Below are 20,472 nucleotides of genomic sequence, written 5' to 3'. Positions count from 1 at the left end.
ATTTGCCACCGCTTGACCCAAATCTGCCTGAGGCTGCCCCGAGCAGAGCTGTCACGCCACAGAATGCCATTCTGATCCATATCTAGAGGATCCCCTGGACCGCGCTTCTGTCTGTGGTAAATGAAACTGATTTTGGTGGCCTGATGTCAGGCGCAGTGTATGAATACACACGTCTCAGTCACTGTGGTCCGTTATGGCTCAGCCTGTGGTTTTACCTGAGGATCAATAACTGCCGTCGTCAGGCAGACTGGTGGCCCGTTTGAGGGGAGGTAGAGGATGTTACGAGGCCACTCGGGCGTGCAGACACAAGGCTTTATGAATGAATAAAAAGAAAATATGCGACGGTACTCCAATTCAACTTGTCATTGCCACAGAGACGATTTAGGCAATATGCCTCTCTTTGAAGTATGAAACAGCGATGGTGTCTACTAGTAGCAAATTGGGTACAGTTAAAAGGGATTTTAGTAGAGGGATTACTCGGGATTCTCTTCATAACACCACATCATCTAAAACGTGCTGGCTTATTTGGAATCTACTTTAAATCAAATTGTGTCTTTTCAAGCCTGTTTTCTCAGATACTTGCATAGGTGTTTATTCCAAAAAAACAAAGCACTAAAATTGATAATTCTTTTCAATAATGTTTTTCATTGAGAGGAAAATATTGTAATTTTTTGACAATATAAAAATAAATCTTGCCTGAACTATTGAGGTTTTAACTTTTAATTATAACCCACTGGCTGCCTCAATTTCATGCTCCAAAATATTTTATGAACATTGAGTAACTTTTCATTTTTGGAATGAATCTCTTCATTATTTTTTAACCATATCAAGATTGTTCTGGATTCACCGGAGAATTCCCCGTACCAAGAAGCCATTCCATGAACCTGTCAGACTCTCTATTGCCATGTGACAAATATCTTGGCCGATAAAGAGCAAAATTGGATTTGCTCCGTTGCCTGAATTATTGAAGTGGACAGTGTGAGAAATTCATTGCCAAAAATCCATCCACATTCCCTATGCATGATGTTTTAATATATTTCCCCATTCCCAATCCAACCCTCTCATCGCGCAAGATCCCATGTCACATTATGTAAAAGAGGGCTGACACGACGGGGCTCTCGCTGGCGTGTTTGGCTATCTAACGGGATAGAACGCACCCACCGGACGCGGTTAGATTTAGGCATGAGGAGTGTGATTGGTTAGGGTAAGTATATCATGGTTAAGGCTGTGTATTGGCATGAATCTGGGCGATACGATAACTATCATGATACAGGGGTTACCATTCAATATATTACGATGTTTCGTGATACTGTAAGCAAGGCGATATATTGTGTGTTTTTTTTTAAAACTGTCATCATATAAAGAACACAAATCTGAGTGTTTATGCAATCAGAACAGAGGGATCATTTATCACAGTCCCTGTAACATCCAACATCATAGCACTACTTTGAGAGGGCACATACACTGAGAGGACACATACACTGAGAGGACACATCTCTTTGCAAATGAAATAATGTATTGACTGAGTTAATATTTGTATGTTAACTATTAATTAAAAATAGTGTTTTTGAGAGTCAATGTAATATCTCAAAACATAATATTACAATACTTGATCAGAAGTAGGAGTGTAAGACAGTATTGATACACATGAGTATCGTAATATTATGTTGTGCGATACTGTGTCGATTCTCCAAAACACTGTATTGATTTTTAATTAAACTCTTAAAAATCCAACGGCCCGCTGTCAGGCCTGGCCGCTAGTCTATATGTTGGAGGTCATAGTGGGCTCAGTTTTAAAGATAGAATGAAGGTGCTGGAATCCATTGGTACCAACCATGTCACACTAGCTAAACTACCACAGTTCTGCTACATTTTGACAAGGAAAAACTGGCATGGCAATTTTCACAGGGGTCCCTTGACCTCTGACCTCCAGATCAGTGAATGTAAATGGGTTCTATGGGTACCCACGAGTCTCCCCTTTACAGACATGCCCACTTTATGATAATCACATGCAGTTTGGGGCAAAAATTATGCAGTTTTTTGCATGCAGTATAAATGTGTTCTTTTTATTTCTGGTGTGTTCTGTATACTATGACGGTTTTCCTACAATTTAATTTCAAAACATAGCAGTTATATCTCCTTGCTTACAGTATCGCAATATATTGAATCATTACCCCTGTATCATGATAAGTATCGTATCGGCAGATTCTTGCCAACACACAGCCCTAATCAGAAGCAGAATAGGACGTTGGTACATTCTGGCATCTACCATCTAACGGGTTGGCAGAGGGGTGACATTTTGTTTCTTCAGGGGCATTCCCAATACCAAAATCACCTTACTGGTATGATAATATAATAAAAGAATGTATGCTGTCGACAGGCTACCTCCACACATGCATATAAACACAGATAATCAATCGGTGGCCTGATAGAGAGGAGACCAGCACTGGGCAATATGGAGAAAATCAAATATCACAATATATTTGACCAAACACCTCGATATCCATATTCAGACGATATTGTAGGATTGGTGCTTTCACAAAATATTTACACTTGATTTTTGATTAATAGTCATCAGTAATGTGGATATAATGACTAAGAGAGTGAAGGCAAATAATAGAACAGCTTGAACAGTCTGGTAAGTTCAGAACATGACATTCACTATAATTCAGCCTTTAAAACCAGGAAGAGTTCTCCCATATTACAATATCCAAAATCTAAGAGGATATCTCTCATATCACGATATTGATATATCGATATATTACTGAGCCCCTGAGGAGACTAAACATACACTATTGCTCTCTCTTTTGTTCAGTATCTGTGATTCCCATTGGAGAGGCTCGTCTTGCACCACCCTGATGTTCTTATGAAGGAATATGTGAGAGAAGATTAAAAGGGGTCTGTTCTTTTTTAAGGCCCCTCGTGCACGCCTTTCATTATGCTCATCCCCCAAAAGATTGTCCCTAATGCAGTCTTTGAATTCATTTTATCAGTTCCGTATTATTAGCCCTCACAGCTGGCTTTGACCTTGGCCATTCTCGTAGCCTAAAGAGAGCAGATTCTCAACCCCTCCTTTGTGCGCCTTTCTTTCCCCTCCATCTCTCTCTAGTAGATTTTAAACAGGGACCTCGTGAGCCATAATGAACTTTAATTGCGTCTTCTCGCCACCGAGAGACCGGCAACCCCACAAAGTTAAAAGCTATTCGGTGTCAAGTTTGAAAGAAATGCAGGCTTAGGGGGAAAAAACACCTCGGTGTGAAAGCACAACATGATACAGACAAACAACTGAAGGTCAAAAATATTGCCTTGCCAGTCAAACAATGCTGATGGCCTGAATCTAATGAGTCCCTCGCATTAACACAGCCTCCAGCAGCACTTTTTTTTATTATTATTTAGATGGCCACACAATCCTCTTTTTGACCTCTGTGGAAAAAAAAGGCTAGCATGCCAGAGTAAATTAAAACTCCAAAGAAAGGAAGGCTTCGGGACATGTGCCAGTACAGAAAACCCTCAACTCCCCCCCTTGTCTCCCATTTTGGCTGACAGACAAGTTTTCTTCAGTATGGCTGGACATTCTCCCACCCCGCAGTACTCACCATGGTGAGGAGGAGAGAGTGTTTGCCACTGCTTGACCTGAATATTTGCCCAGAGGCCGGAGGCATGGAGGGGGATAGCAGGCCATTCCAAGCCACGCTTCTTGAAAAAAAACGGCACAAAGGATGACAGTTCCTAAGTGCCAAACAGACTCTGCTGCTCGCCCATGGCTACACATGTACAAAGGGAATATTAAGTGCTGTTTTTTTGCCCGGTTCATACAGTACAGCAATTCCCTCGGTTGCACCATGAGGAGTTTGAGCAGTAAGTGTACTCAACCTCTGTGTGAAGATCTCCCAACAGACAGGTGTGCTGTGTATTTATTATGCTAAATTGTAGGTGGAATTAATGATTTGTAGCACATTAGGGTGGATTTGTTTCCACAGTCATTCATTCATCTGAATGTCAGTGAATGCAACTCGGTTAATTACCCTCCAAAAAAGCTCAACCACTTGCCACAATGCAGCCATGCCTGCAGGCTGTGTCACCCATACATACAGTCCAGCCACGGTGCTTCAACACACAGTGTGTTGAAGCAGCGAGCCTCACTGTGATGTGTGTGGATGATGATCAGGACTGAAATGTATCCCGGCTTTAACATAAATGGGGCAGAGAACACAATAGCAGGTAAACCTATTAGAACCGCTTGACCTCAATGTTACCCTACAGCTAGACTCTAGTGCCATCTATTGAGAACGTTTATCAGGATTCTATAGAAACACTGAACTGATGCTTTTAATACGGATTATTTTTCCTGCACATATTTCATGTATTGATCAGAATTGATCATCCTCTGGTGAATGACTTGTTGATAAGGGGAATTGCAGGTGAGGAAAATCACATTTGTTCTTCATGGAAATGAATGTGCTTTGTTGTTGTTTCCATTGGATTCTCATTTTAACAGAAAAAGCAGATATTTGAGTCTGACTGCGCCGAAGCCACTGACACTCCGCATTGGATTTACTGTTGCGTAAAACTTCATATAAACTACATGGATGTGCGATTGCGCATTAAAATAGTGTAACAAATCATGTAAATTGTGTGTGAGTTACCTTCTTTGAGCAGGCGGGAGTGAATGAGCAGCAGGAGGAAGCAGCAGATCGCAGCTCCAGTCAGAGCCCACGCAACTCTGAGCAGCTGCATCCTGGAGGAGGAAGCTTTAGTGGCGGACAGAGAGACAGCCGTGCACGGGAGAGAGAAGAGACACTCCACCTCAGCTCACACACACGCGCTCACTCATATTCTCTTCTAATTCAGCATTCATCCCTTTCATGCAAACCAAAAAAAAAAATCCTCTGTTGATATGTCCGGTTTAGATCTGATCAGAAGAGGAGCTGTGGATTCCGAAGAAACAACCAAAAAGATGCGCTCTGGATTCGGCTCCGAGATTAACCCCACAGCGAGGGCTGACGGGATGACATTTTATCCACACTACACTTCTCCTTCTTCTCCTTTTTCTCCTTCTTCTCTTCTCTCCCTCCGGTTCTCTTCAGGAGTCCGTGGTCTGCTCTGCGACAGCTTCTGCGGAGCGGGCTGCGCCCCTCGGTGCGTGTCTCGGTGCGTCTCTCTGTGCGTCTCCTCTGTGTTGGAGTGCGCGCGGCGGCGGTCCACGGCGATGCAGCGCGCAGAGGATGATCAGCGCTCTCCGCTGCATGGTACGCACATCTCACATCCCACTGCTGGGGAGGCACAGACAAACACTGGACACCAACAGCCTTACAGACCCTCTCTCTCTCTCTCTCTCTCTCTCTCTCTCCCTCTTTCTCTCTCCCTCTCTCTTTCTCGCTCCCTCTCTCTCTCTCCCTCTCTTTCTCTCTCCCTCTCTGTCTCACCCTCTCTCCCTTTCTCTTTCTCCCGCTCTTTCTCTCTCCATCTCTCTCTCTCTCTCCCTCTCTCTCTCTCTCTCTCTCTCTCTCTCTCTCTCTCTCTCCCTCTCTCTCTCTCTCTTCTCCACTATATTGCTCCGTTGTTCCGTCACTTTCCCTCCCTTTCTCTCTCTCTCTTTCCTTCTAGATTCAGTCCAATGCAACGTTTGCCATTTACGCACGAGAACTGCCAGTTAATCCCTGTTCTAGTTCATGTGCGCAAAAAAGAAAAAACATTTTTGCTCCAAATCACTGTGGATGGAAATTCGCGAAATTTTTTTTATCTCTGTTTAGCGCCAAGTTACGTCACAAGTCCCCCAAATAATCTCCTCCAGCTATACAACGCATGAGACAGTGCTGCTGTGGAAGGATGTTTCCACTGATAACTAAGAGAGCAAACTGTGGGGCTGCAGGTGATCCTCATATCCTGAGTTAGAGTGGCTCATGTGCCGATTCCACTGTTATCAGGCCATTAAATAGGCTTTATCGGTCACTAAAAGCACCAGATGTGGGTCAGTAGGGGATGACTATATGACTACGACTAAAACTGGAAGAGAAACTTAAAAGCAACACATTCTGACACATTGTGAAACTGAATGAATTGTCATATTTTCAACACAAACAATACGGCTTCTTTAGGTTTAGGCAACAAAACTACAACTTCTTTAGGTTTAGGAAATAAAATTGCAACTTCTTTAGGTTTAGGCAATACAACTACAACTTCTTTAGGTTCAGGCAACATAACTTCAACTTCTTTATATTTAGGTAATGAAACTACAACTTCTTTAGGTTTAGGTAATAAAACTACAACTTCTTTAGGTTCAGGCAATATAACTTCAACTTCTTTAGGTTTAGGTAATAAAACTACAAATTCTTAGATTCAGGCAACAAAACTACAACTTCTTTATGTTTAGGCAACAAAAAACCCACTTAGTTGTGTTTAGGGAAAAACTCGTGTTTTGAGTTAAAAAAAACTACAAACACAAAGACAACTACACGTTGTTGGTTTCACACAGGATAAGAACTCCGGTCTCCGGTGAAAACCCTGTGTTTTGGGTCCCATCCATCGTCCAACCTCCTCCTCTTATGGAGTTTCACAGCGGCTATACTACAGCGCCTCACTTCCGCTTCTGTTCCTGTCACAATTACTATGGTCACTAGAGGTCGCTGGGGCCCTATTGACCCTCATCTATGGGGCTTATAGCGACTGATAATGCCTATGTAAAAGCCTGACAACAGTCTAATCGGCTGTAAATTGTAACCCCATTATATTAAAATTATGTCATTTCTGGCCAAAAGTGGTGCAATTTCCATTCAAGAAATCTAAGAAATGATTTTAGGTGGATTTCCTGCACCTCATCCCTAGATATTGCACAAAATGGAAACAAGTGTGCTGAGGAAATTCTGCACCTCCATAAGCCTCCTGGTTATTGAAACGAGCAATAGTCTTAGCCCAGCCTGAGGCTCATTTTCAAAGAATATTCAACACCCCCTGAAACCTATTACACATGTAGCCTAAAATTTCATCATATTACAAACATAAAGAATTGATGCCTTTGCAAATTCGGCATATTCTGCCCTGTTCTCGGTTTGATGTTTAAAAAGGATATCTGGATCCTGTAACTGAAAGCACTGGAGGAGGACCAATATTGAATAGCAAAACAATAGCTTGTGTAATCCCCCCTCCCGCTAAGCGTCATTGTCTCTGTTTTATGTTAAGTCTCACATGACTTGGGATAGTCATTTATCCAGCCAGTCAGTCATTTGGAAGAGACTGGTCAGTTTGTACACAATAGCCCATATGGAAGTGATTGAACAGCAGTTGAATGCAGCATTTTCCTCCTTGGGCTACTTGGGAGTTTTATCCCTGCGTCTGTGTATTTATAATTGAATCAGAACGACGCGGTTGGACGACTGACGGCGCCACTCAAACCAGAAAGCTGTCATTGCAGTGTCAATAAGGTTGGCCCCTGCAGCTACTAGCGCTAATTAGCTGATAACAGTCTCTGCTGGCTGGCATGTGTGCCAGACTGTGTATGTTGTTTATGTGAATGCTTTGGATGTGTGTGTGTGTGTGTGTGTGTGTGTTTGGATCATGTGTGTGTGATGGAGAGGGCCTTTTTTTTTTCTTTCCTGACACCTCCCAGCCCCCCCCCCCTCTCTCTCTCTAACGCTGCCTGTGATCCATCCATCTACTGCATGGAAAGCAATTAACAGAGACTTGACCTCTACAAGGATTTGGGGTGGGAAGGCTGCCATGTGTGTTCGTGACTACGTGGGTGTGTGTGCATGTCTAACATTATCATCTGCTGAGCCTACATGTATACTTCTATAGTCACCACCCACCGGAAGAGCGGCAAACTAAATATAACTCTGTGCATATAGTATAGCCTAATTAGGAAACAGTTAGATACACTGAGACAGGAATGATACAGTTTGGTATGCCACTGGAACCAATTACAACTATTCACAGGGTTGCCGTCTTTTTGTGCTTCTGACATCTCGCCTGATGCACTTGAACCTGTAAAATAGTCCCAAAGCACCCACACCATATGCACAGCCATTTCTTCACAACACTTTAAGGTGACGACATCAATTTGTGTAACTGTGTAGAAATATTTAGAATGAGAAAAGACTGCAGCTTCTACACCTACCAGTAATTAGGCTTTTCTGTTATGTTGGGCCTATTTATAAAGTGGAAATGTGTGGATCAGCGTTCGCTTCGCTCGGCACGCAACAACCTCCACAAGCAGTGCACCCACGGCTACAGTATATACTGTAAGGTCGAGTGTGGAGAGAAACCAGAGTGAATGTTGCTAGAATTGTGCTCCTTTGATTCAGAGCCTTTTCCTTATAGGTCAAGTGTCACCACGCATTTTCAACAAAGATAAAAGCAACAAAAAAGGCATGCGTGGATTTCTTTATGTTGTGCATGAAGCAGAATGAAGCAAGTTTTTACTTTAGTTATTTAAATTGGCCTATAAGCCCTTAACCTTGTGTTTTGTTGACATTGAATTTACTTCATTATTGCTGCATGTGTAAACTAAAAAAACTATTATACTTGCAAAATCCACCAATTATTTTCCTTTTTCCTGCAGCAATACAGTATTACAATCACACCTGCTTCGAATGTTATCAGCCGATTGAATGGGCGTTATCAGCGGTTAACAGCCTCACAGATATGGGTCAGAAGGGGCCTGCTACACCTACTAGTAGGTTCAGAAGGCCGTTTTCGTCCATTCACATGGTTGATACAAGAAGACGACGCCGACCTCTAGTGCCCGTAGAAATTATGACGGGAGCAAAGAAAGAAGTCAGGTGACATAGTATAAAGTGCGACAAAGTCCACATGGACTGGTGGTTTGGGCCGATGATGGGTCAAACAAACACAGGACGTTCACCTGGGAGACCACTGCTACGTGTCCCGTGTGAAACCAAAAGTCAACGACTTATTTTACCAGACTTTACTTACGTGCTGTTACATAACAAGCGTTCTTATTTAAACTCAAACCACGATCTTTTCCTAAACATAACCAAGTTGTTACCTAAACCAGCCTCTGTGTTGAAAGCTCCAGAAATGTGTGATCCTACACTTCCCATAATCCAGCTCAATAGCATCTTTCAATATTTTTCAATCTTTGGGAAGCTCCCTTCAAAGCCACATAAGATATTATACAACTGTTTTTACACGCTGCATGGTACTAACATGTATTGTGATGAGTTAACTGAACTTAATGCGTGAAGTGCTCCTTTAAATATTTATTTTCTTTCTATTTTCTGTCCTTATTGAAATCCAAAATGTAGAAAAGTATTCAAAACCACTCTCTTTGCTACAAACTGAGCATGCACATTCGATGAAGGTAAAAAAAAATATGGAAATGACTATAAAACATTATTATTATATGTTATGCATGAACAAATATATATTCCTTTTGGTTGCCAAAAAGTCATTCACAGACCAATAAATGTACAATATGTTGTGCTACGTAGCGATGTTACTCATATTTGGGGTAAATTAGCCCCTAGAGAGGTCTGGACCTCCAATGTCTGCAACATGTCATCAGTCCAAAATCATATTCATAAGCAATTCTCCTAAAGTAAGGAAAACTCATGAGGTATCAAGCTGAAAAAACAAAGTTAAGTTTGTTTTTTGCCATTAAAGAAGGCCAGTGTCTCCTTTTATGTTACCTGTACAACTAGGTGAAAGGGTTAAATCAGTGATTTTTAAAGTGGGATCTGTGGCATTCTGCCAGGGCGTCCGTGAAATAATGTTTTATAAATTATTAAATTGTGCTGTATCATTAAAAAGTGCATATCTACAGATGGGGACCATTTACGCAAATAAACCATATTGTGTCCATAACTCCCACCCACGTTAGCTTTGAGCTGATAGAAACTGATATGATTTAGACACATCACATCAAACTGTCATGAATCAGTCACTTTGCTCACTCTAATGCAAATATTCCTATCAAAGCTGTCTTAAGTAACAGGCTTAATTACTACGATGTCTTCTGTAACACTGTTATAACTTCTGTTATGATTTGTTCACAGCTTTCTGCCAATGATTTGAAATAAGTTCATCATTTTTAATTTCAAGCACTTACTGAAAGTCATCTTTAAACTGGTCATTTGAAATGTCTGGATTCATTAGGACTATACCAGTCTTGCCAATGTTCATTTTCTGAAAGCTTTTAAGAACACTTGGAAAGAATAAATGCTGTCAAGTTGAGTCCAAATGCAATTTGTATAAAATGGCCCACTGTTTAAAAGTATAGAAGTCGTATTAACATGATTCATATTGAAATGTGTTTCTGTTTATTGCTATGAAACAGGTCTGATTTAGGTTGAAAAGTTTTACAATGGTTCTAATGGCATCTGAGAGCACAAATGGTAGTAAGCATTTGCTTAATTGTGGATTATGATTAATTGTTACGGTTATGAGGGGCTCCTTGGAAGGGCTTCCTGACCCCAAAACGTTTGAGAACCCCTGCGTTGAATTATAAATATGTGTATGTTAGTGTTTTATATCCCTGATTCAACTCTGAATTGTAGCTTTAAAAGTACACAGGGGCTCATTTTTGTACTGCTGCCTTGGGGACCAACTATTCTGTCTAGACACCATTATAAATCCCTGTTAGATGTTTGCCTATATTTTTTCTAACCCCCTTTTTATATTACAAGGATAGCAAAAATGTTTTGAGATGTTTTGGAGCACTGTGGAATTCTTTTTTTTATTATTTTTTTCTGTAAATTATTAAACCATTTCCTTCCCCTCTATCCTCACACCACCCACCTACAGAGCTGCCACGTCTCCTCTCTCACTTTCTCCTCCTCTATACTGCCACCCCCTCAACGCTGCTTTTTTCTTGCCAGGAGCCAGGAGAGGCGTTACTTGCTTTGTCCTCTGTGCAGGTCACTGGCTGAGTGCCAGGCAGAGCCCATGCCAATAAAAGCCATGAGTAATGGCCTAAAACTTCGACATTCGCTGTGTTTCCCATTATTTCCCATAGCCAATAAATTTGAAGGAGGGCTTAATCAGAGGGAAAAGCTGGAACATACGGCTCATGTCCAGCAGGGTGTCAAACACAAATATTCTTACAGTTTAATCAGAGATAAGAGTTGAGGTGGCAGCCACCAATATGGCTTCCCTTGTGACCCACTTTGTCATCTGACAGGTGGAGCCATTATTGTCTGGGCAGATGAACACCCTCCTGCTGTCTGTCATGAAACAATGACTGCCTCTGGGCCTCTGGGACGAGGTCGACTAAATAAAGTCCTTTAAGAGCCCAATAGACAGATAATTGAATAAACATTTCATCATCCATGAATTACTCAGTGAAGACTCCAAGTCTCAGAGTGGGATTGAAGTCAGTATACAACAATCCAACAGGCTCTAGTAGATAGATATTATATGCAGAATTTTCATATGCACTTCTTTAACTTCATTAAGGATCAGAACATTTTGTAATCTAACTACATTTTCTTAACACTAAAACTCTCATACGTCTTATGAGGTTCAATATATTCCTTGAAACAATCTTATTATTGTGCAACTAAACTTATATATTCCTAATTAGGGCTGTCACAATATCACACATTTGGCCACATCATGGCCAAAATAATTCACAATAATGATATTATATCTACAGAACATTTGAAAAACAAAACGTTAGCAGTTAAATTCATTTTTAAATTTGTTTATTGCACATTTTGTCTCATTTTTGGCAAATTACTAGCACTCAAAAGACAAGTGTAGGGAGGTGGAGCGAGACTGTAATCATAACTGTATGTATAAAATGGTTTAAGAGGCACTGGATTATTTCCGTCTGCTGCTGCTGGACAGGACGCTATGAGAGCTACGAGAATGAACCAAAACATTAAAAGCTGCAAGTTGGAAAATGAAAAAAAAGGCTGAAAGACAACAAAATGCTGAGAGCTGAGACGGGTGTTAATTCTCTTTGGGATCATCACTACGAGCAATCCCTTCACATAACACTTAGTCATGTGATCTATCACTATTATAAAAATATTAACTACAGCAGCTTTAAAGGAACAGTGTGCAGGATTTGTCAGCATCTAGTGGTGTGGTTGCAGATTGCAACCAACTGAGCACCCCTCCGCTCACTCCTCCCTTTACAAGACTGTGGTAACATGAGCCGCTGAGTGCAAAACCGTGGTAACGCCGTTGGCCTCACTCAGAGGTCATCCATACCATAATAACACTACTTTAGGAGCAACGGAAGTCAGACGGCGGCTGGCGGTACCACGGCTTCACACTCTGCGGCTCACGTTACCGCAGGTTTCACAAGCGTGTTGGAGAACTATGGTGGCCTTCAGGTAACATTAAAACATGAAAGTCTCTCTCTAGAGCCAGAGTTTGGTTTTTCCATTCTGGGCTACTGTAGAAACATGGAGGAGCAACATGGAGGACTCCGTGAAGAGGACCTGCTCCCTATGTAGATATGAAGGGCTCATTCTAAGCTAATGAAAACACAACGATACTTAGTTTCATGTGATTATACACTAAAGAAAACATAGTTATGAATATTACATTCCATTTCTGCTAATTTAATCTTTCAAAATGTTACATACTGTTCCTTTAAAGGTGCTCAATACGAAATCCAGAGCACATCTATTGCCTCCACACGGCTCTCAACATGGCGACGGCTGAGCTGGTGGCTATCAACTAACAGTGCTAACAGCGCTAACAGTGCAAACAACGGCAAGAGTGCTGACGGAGCTAACAGTGTTAACCTGGTGGGGTACCAGAGGGGGGGTGCCACACTTTTATTTTTCATAATAGAAACATCAAATCACTGTTACAACACAGAAGTAAGTTAGTTGAAGGGATTGTCTTTTTAATCCAATATCTGAGGTGTCAAGACCGAGACTTTAGACTTGTGTCAAGCCAACGATAGAAACCAGACATTAACAGACAAGCGGAAATGGAAAAAAACATGGCATGCTCACATGAGGTCAATACACCGGTCAAGTTTCTGTTCTCCTTTACATCTGTACACAGATACCGTGGATATGTGGAGATATCACGGATCAATCTTCCTCCTTTCCCAGCTTCACTTCTCACTGTCAAACACAACTCCACTACAGACGTAAAAATCACCCGAGTGAAGTAATCCATCACAGTAAACACAAAGCACCAATTTGCCTTTGTGAGACATTCTGTTTAATCAGTATTTCATTGTGCTAAAATTCAGCGCTCTCATATTGCATTGTGTTTCTTTTTGCTTATTGTCAATCACCTGACAACCACAGGAAGGAAACTAAGTGTCTGCCAGGAAATAGTCAATCAAAAACAGGTCACCTCAGACATCTGTCACATCCACGTCTTTGTATCTAAGAAATATTTGTTAACTGAGACGTCAGGTAATCATCCACATCATAAAGATTTGTGTGAATATGTCTAATTTCAAACATTACATAACGCAAACTGATGAGCCGAAATCTAAAGATAGAAATACTGTATGAGCTATAAAGAACATACCAGTGTCATTTATGCCTCTTTTATTCCTATGAAGGGCTTATTATTAGCCTTAAAGACAAGACAAATGACTTTTATTAACCTTAATTCTATTCTATTCTTGGGGAACGTGTACTCGTGTACGTGCCTAATCTAAAAAAGGTTTCAAAAGTTGATAGGACATGTGTGGAGGTGTCTATCAAAGCTTTTTAGCCTAGTTTCTATGTGTTTGACCAGCATGAGATGCATGAGATGCATGAGATGCATGAGATGATGGTGTTCAGCTGCATATTTCTGGTCCGTACTTATAAAGACTAGGGCTGTCAAAGTTAACGCGATAATAATGCGTTAAAACTAATTTGTTTTTAGCGCCAATAATTTCTTTAATGCAACTTAGGTTGGAGCGGAGTCAACCTAAACCCCCAAAACTAAAGAATCCATCGGTACCAACCATGTCATTCTAGCTTGTCGCAAAGGAGGTTAAATAACGCTCCAAACTTACGATACATTTTGACGAGGAAAAACTGACATGACCATTTTCAAAGGGGTCCGTTGACCTCTGACCTCCAGATCAGTGAATGTAAATGGGTTCTATGGGTCTCCCCTTTACAGATATGCCCACTTTATGATAATCACATGCAGTTTGGGGCAAGTCATAGTCAAGTCAGCACACTGACAGCTGTTGTTGCCTGTTGGGCTGCAGTTTGCCATGTTACGATTGGAGCATATTGTTTAATGCTAAATGCAGTACCTGTGAGGGTTTCTGGATCAATATCTGTCATTGTTTTGTGTTGTTAATTGATTTACAATAATAAATATATACATACATTTGCATAAAGCAGCATATTTGTCCACTCCTATGTTGATAAGAGTATTAAATACTTGACAAATCTCCCTTTAAGGTACATTTTGAACAGATAAATAATGTGTAGTTAATTTGCGATAATTAGAGATTAACTATGGACAATCATGCGATTCATCGCGATTAAATATTTTAATTGACAGCCCAAATAAAGACGCTATGTCCAAATCTATATGCCAAGAATTTTGAGTTAAATGTTACGTAGTTTGATATGGTTTCACTCTTTTTGTTTCTGATTGGATGTATGGCTCATAAGGAGAATTTTATTTTAGTAATTTAATACAGGTGATGATATATTCATTTCAATCTAAACATCTTAAATGCTTAAACGCCCTGCTCTTTTTAATTGGAGGCAGTGTCACTCACGATGACTTCAGCAACAAAGTTATTATACTATTCATTATTAACTGTACACACACACACACACAGCGCACATTTAATTAGGTCTTATTATAGGAAATGCAATATATTGAGCTGACAAACACAAGATAGACTCATCCTCTTGAGTCCCTCACTAAGCTTCTTACATTTCCTGTAGTCGGAGAAAAACAAACAAGCACTCACATGCACCCACCGAGGAGCTTCCTCTCCATTTAGTCTCCATTTGCCTGATCTTCATTCATCCATCATCCCTCTGCATTGAAGGCTCACCTGGCCTGATTCCATTAGTTACCAGTTAAGTGCTACATTACCGCCGAGAATATCTGGCATTATAGGCTGTATTAAGTTTACTGTAGTATTCATTATTTATTTCCTTTTCATCACGTTTCACCTGCCACATATCACATAAAGTGTGGAAGCGACTGCTTTGTCAGCGCTGTGAATCCATGGCATTGGAGTCAACAAAAGTGATACTGTCGGTAAAGAAAAATAAAAACCAAGCAGACTCTCTGTAAACACGGCAACTTATGTTCCCGGTTGAATTAGTAGCTGTGTTGGCGATCCAAGCTTGTTTGCTTACACACAAGTGACTGACACCATTTAATCTTTAGCACTGTGTTTCTCTCAGCCTTTATTCCTTTACATGCAAATTGACAATTGTGGTTGCTAGAGACAACGGTGTCATACTTTCCAGCACCAATCCTGATCCAGATGTGACTGCAAACGCTTCAAAGATCAGATACTACACCTCACTGGGAAACAGACACCGTTATACTAATGGTGATATTAATATACTCAGAGATCAAGTTCTGTTAATAACTCTAACTCCCAAGTGAGTTTAATGTACAGCTACTGAACGTACATATATAATGTACTCCACTTAGAGTATATAAACAGACATTCAAATTCAAAGTTGTGAAGGTGTAACATAATGAGTAACCCAAACTTTAGGTAACATGAGTGACAGTTCTATGGACAAATTGAAAGGCAAACTGAAAAAATTAAGTTAAATTGTCTAACTCAAAATGCTATTGACGATCGTTGCCTTGAAATGTTTACTTTTCTCAATTCTTTCATTTCATAGTGTGTCTTTAGAGAATGCACTATAATTTGCATCTAGCTTTGCAAATAAGCAAACTTTGTATAGATAACAATAAAATGTCTAAACAGATAAAACAAAGCCTAAATGGATAGCTAATGAAGAAATCATCTCTGGCTGTGCAGCACTCTCCTGCTGCCTGTTTATCTGCCATCTCGGTGGACAAAAGACAAATAAAAGCAACGGCATTGGCAATTAAATATTTAACAAGAAAAATCTCAGCAACATCAAACACAAGTGTGTCTACTGTTTCCATTGTCCCCAAGGAGAGGTGTGGGTAATGGTACCCAGAGGACAAAGTATGTGTCTTAAAGTGCTCAAATAACTAGAAATAAAAAGTCACAATGACACAGGAGAACTAAGTTAACCAACCAAGCGTATTTGCTCTTGCCACTAATCCTTGCTTGCTTTTTTTTAACATGGGAAATAAAGATCGTAAACATCGTCTTGGAGATTGTAATCTTTGCAAAACAAGACGAAGGCCCGTGTGGTCTGATCCAATAGAAGAGCTACTGGAGCTCAAACTGCTGAAAAAGTGAATGCTGGTTCTGATAGAAAGGTGTCAGAACACACAGTGAGGAGCAGTTTGTTGCGTATGGGGACCGGTCAGGGTGCCTATGCTGACCCGTGTTCACGGTCATATCGGTGTATATACAGACCTTAAATCTCTTATTGTATGAATGTAATTTTCCTTCCTGACAAATTGGCAAAGATTTGCTTAAAGAAATAAAACATTTTGCAAGATGAAAAACTCTCTTGGTACTGTAGAATAGAATATACTAATCAGTGTTCCAAGTGGGCCGGTAAGTGGGCCGTGGTACCGGCACTTTTCACAAGCTGCAAGTCCTCTTTTCTGCCCTCTCCACATAAGGTTCTCTGGGAGATTCATAAAGGCGATTTATAACGGCACTGTGCCAGCGTTTTTGCGCCGCGCCTCATAGGTGCCACATGAACATGAAAAAAAGGTTGAGACAAGCCAATGCACTGGTGCTGTAAGTTATCAATACAATGTTCACATCCTTTTTGTAAAATCAGTAATGAATTGTAATGAATATTTTTATTTGTGAACAAATATAATTAATGCAATTTCATTTAAAGTTTTCTAAATCTGCTCTTTTGATTTATAGAATATGATTTTACAGGCCAAACATTTGCAGAAGAATTTAATGTTCAGATGAAGGCTGTGATATGTATAAACAATAAAATAATTATTTAACTATAGCAAGTTTTTTCTTTAAGTTTTTTGGACGTTATTTATAGTAATAATAATGCTCTAAAATTATGTACAAATGCATAAATCAAAAACCTTCAAATGTTCTTTGGGGAGGACCCCAAACCCAATATCTCCTAGTATCTTTTATTCACTGTAGAAATTCAGAATGTGTCTCTTTATCCTGCTGCATAATGTATTATTACAGTATGTACGAACATCCTGACTGTAACACTTAGCTCAGACATCTCAGCTCTGCATGCATACCTGCCTGTCTGGCTGCTGTTGATTCCAGGCTATATGCATCCTATTATATATTATAAAGCAATAGCACTATAGGCTATAGATAACATAGAAAAATACTTACTTACTATAAAAGATGTAGGATAATATATAGCAATAAAATCAGAACTAATTATGACTGACACAGTATAACAAGCTTAAAGAAATAATACATAAATAAATAGGAGGAAGAGATTACTGATACCGGCCGATACACACGGCAACATGTGAATAAGAGGAGTACTGGCACTTTACCACTTCAAGCACTGATATTAATGATGCCTTATATATCAAAGAATGTTTGTTATTAACTATTTTGCTTTTGTTTGACTTTAAAGCCAAACACTTGCCATCACTAATAGGTTGCCTTGATTATGGAGTCCACGAAAGTGTCTCACATCAGTGTCGACGTCTCACCGGGGCTGACTTCAGCTCACGTTCAATACAAGCAATTCAGTAAGAAAGCTGACTTCATCATTTAAATATTGATCAACTTTTGTAACGAGCATGTCATAGTCAATCTGTTAAGAAGCAATTAAAAATCAATATCCTATCAACATGAAATGAACCACAGTTTCTGTTTTGTTCTGAATCGACAAAGAGTATTAATTGACCCGAGTCTCAATTTTCATACCGATCTTATACGTATGGAACATCATCACTGCTGTTAACTATGGTCAAAATCTCCTACTGCCACACTTAGGAACAGATCACTGAGCCTCACCGAGGACTGGGGGAGGAGGTATACAATGAAAAAAGCTTTCAAGAAGGATGTTTGGCCTTGTGTACGAGCCCTCAGCACACAGCTGAGCTTCTCTGAGAGCAAACAGGTGAACACAACGAGAGATTGTGCACACACGGCAGGCAGGTAAATATATGTATGGACGTGAGAAAGGAGGCAGAGAGAAAAGAGGAAAAGAGGTGAGACACTGATCCAGGTGATGACATGTCTCTTTGCCCCAATGAAAGTCATAATAACAGGTCAGGACACGGAACGGTCATGAAACACTAGCTCAGTGTTTGCCTTCTGCTCTGTCCAAAGGTTACACAATCTGCTTCCCAACACCTCTAAAGCTCACAAAAGGTCACATGGTGTTTTTTTAAGCTAATCTAAGCTATTGAGAGGGGTTTCGAGCTTTTTGTGGGGCATTCACACCAAATGCGAAGCAAACTTTTCTTTTCATACAAAGTCAATGATAGGAGGTGAACAGACGCGAGTTTGCACCGGGCATCATGAATGTTGCTGTTGAAATATTCCATCTCGAGTGAGAGATTCACATGACGCTGTGTCGCAAAAGCCTGTCAGCGTTGAGATTCTCCTCCTGTCGCCATGGACGTCTTGACGTTGCTGAATCAGATGAAACTGTATAAATGTGTTTATAAACTAGGGCCGTCAATCGATTAAAATAGTTCATCGCGATTAATCGCAAATTATTTTCTCACATTTTTTATCAGTTCAAAATGAACCTTAAAGGGAGATTTGTCAAGTATTTAATACTCTTATCAACATGGGAGTGGGTAAATATGCTGCTTTATGCAAATGTATGTATATATTTATTATTGTAAATCAATTAACAACACAAATCAATGACAATTTGACAGCCCTCTATGGTATAAAGAAAAACATCACTGCTGTATTTAGCCTCGATGGCAATGACGCTGAGTGTTGATTTTCGGTATCTTTTTGATCCGTTTATCACAATTAAATTGCAGCACTATCTTTTTATTGTGGATTCATACCACTGTAGTGACGTGTGGCCTGCTAGATACAGTGAATACAGCTCGGTGAAATTCACCGAGCACAGCCGGTTGATTCTCTGACCTATCTGGGACTTCCACAACATGCAAAAAGTAGCAACAGTGGTTATTTTGTCCACGGTTGATGAAACGTTGTTGGTATCTACATGGAAGTAAACACCTCATCCTCTTCGGCGTGTCTAGTGAGAGCGATGCAAATTAACACAAATTATCCCAGCAGTCAAAGTCTTACGAGTAACACGAGGCAAAAATTGACTTTGCGTTTGTTAGGGATGCACTGATACCACTTTTTTCAAACCGAGTACGAGTACAAGTACTTACATTTGGGTACTCTCCGATACCGAGTACCGATACGAGTACTTCTCTGTGCCAAAAGATCCTCGTTAACAGCCAGCTGGAGGGTGTGAGCGACACACGGCAAGCTGGGGAGTCCCGCATACGAGGAGGTGCGCTGCGACCGGCTCTAGGTCAGCGTGGAAAGGCTCGGGGCAAAGGTGGCTTGCGGCCGCAGCTTTACAGCGCTCCCCGCCCTGACCTCGACTGTGACAGTCCGCCCCAACCGCGTCGTGCCGCCAGCGCGGGGCTCGGCCCACGTAAAAGGCGCCAGGGGTCTGTGGCGATGTCTGCAACCCACCCGACCCGTCTTGAAACACGGACCAAGGAGTCTAACGCACGTGTGAGTCAGAGGGTGCAAGCAAAACCCTGTGTCGCAATGAAAGTGAGGGCCGGCCCAGCGGAGTCGGGCACACCACTGGTCCGTCTCTCCTGCACCGCCGGGGAGGTGGAGCGTGAAGACCCGAAAGATGGTGACGAGAGGTTAACGTCACGCTGCCGTAGAGCTGTTTTTTTAGTACGAGTACATGAGCACAGTATCGGACCTGATACCCGATACTGGTATCGGTATCGGTGCATCCCTAGTGTTTGGGGTGAACGCAGCATAACTCTTGGCGTATTTCATTAAGCATATTTCCCAAAATGTCTAACTATTCCTTTAAAGAACCAATCCATAATGTCTATAGGCACCTTGCATTCACACATGTCGATTAAAGTGTCACTCTGTTAGTGACGATATGTAACTACGGCCCATGAGCTTCACAGTACATGCGCATTGATCATGTAAAAGGTGTGCTAATGACTCTTATTCTGAAACGTGACAGGTGAAATCCAGACATTAATGGAAATATGTCAAACTTGTATTTTATTTTTTATGCTTGGTGGGTCATTTACTGTACACCTCGTATATATTTCAGTGTTGCTTTAAGCCCATTGTGAATAAATGATGCACGGCGGGCTCTTTGTGCCGTACCTGCTGCGGAATGAAAAGCAATACAACGGAAATTGAAAAGCAGCAATAGCTTTAAAGCAGGAGAGGCTGCGGCCTCTCTGGCCAAAACAAAATTCAATTGTGAAAATAGAGTAGATGATGATAATATTTGGTAG

At 40.8% G+C, this 20,472-nt stretch overlaps 1 protein-coding gene across 2 annotated transcripts in view; it reads right to left on the bottom strand.

Moving 5' to 3' along the window:
- Nucleotides 1-20,472, bottom strand: part of tafa5a (TAFA chemokine like family member 5a) — a 193,654-nt gene that overhangs the window by 114,873 nt on the left and 58,309 nt on the right. Inside the window, exon 1 of one of the 2 annotated variants that reach the window (XM_037759946.1) lies at nucleotides 4,647-4,973. The exons of the other annotated variant lie outside the window; for it this stretch is intronic. Within the exon in view, the coding sequence (XP_037615874.1) occupies nucleotides 4,647-4,737 (91 nt within the window). The 5' untranslated portion in view covers nucleotides 4,738-4,973. Of the gene's footprint in view, nucleotides 1-4,646; nucleotides 4,974-20,472 lie in introns of those variants that run through there. 2 annotated transcript variants of the gene reach the window in all.

The sequence above is a fragment of the Sebastes umbrosus genome, chromosome 23 (genome assembly GCF_015220745.1).
Source record: "Sebastes umbrosus isolate fSebUmb1 chromosome 23, fSebUmb1.pri, whole genome shotgun sequence".
In the NCBI taxonomy this organism is placed as follows: Eukaryota; Metazoa; Chordata; class Actinopteri; order Perciformes; family Sebastidae; genus Sebastes; species Sebastes umbrosus.
The sequence above is the reverse complement of the archived record's forward strand: the minus strand, read 5'-3'. Positions and strand labels throughout refer to the sequence as shown.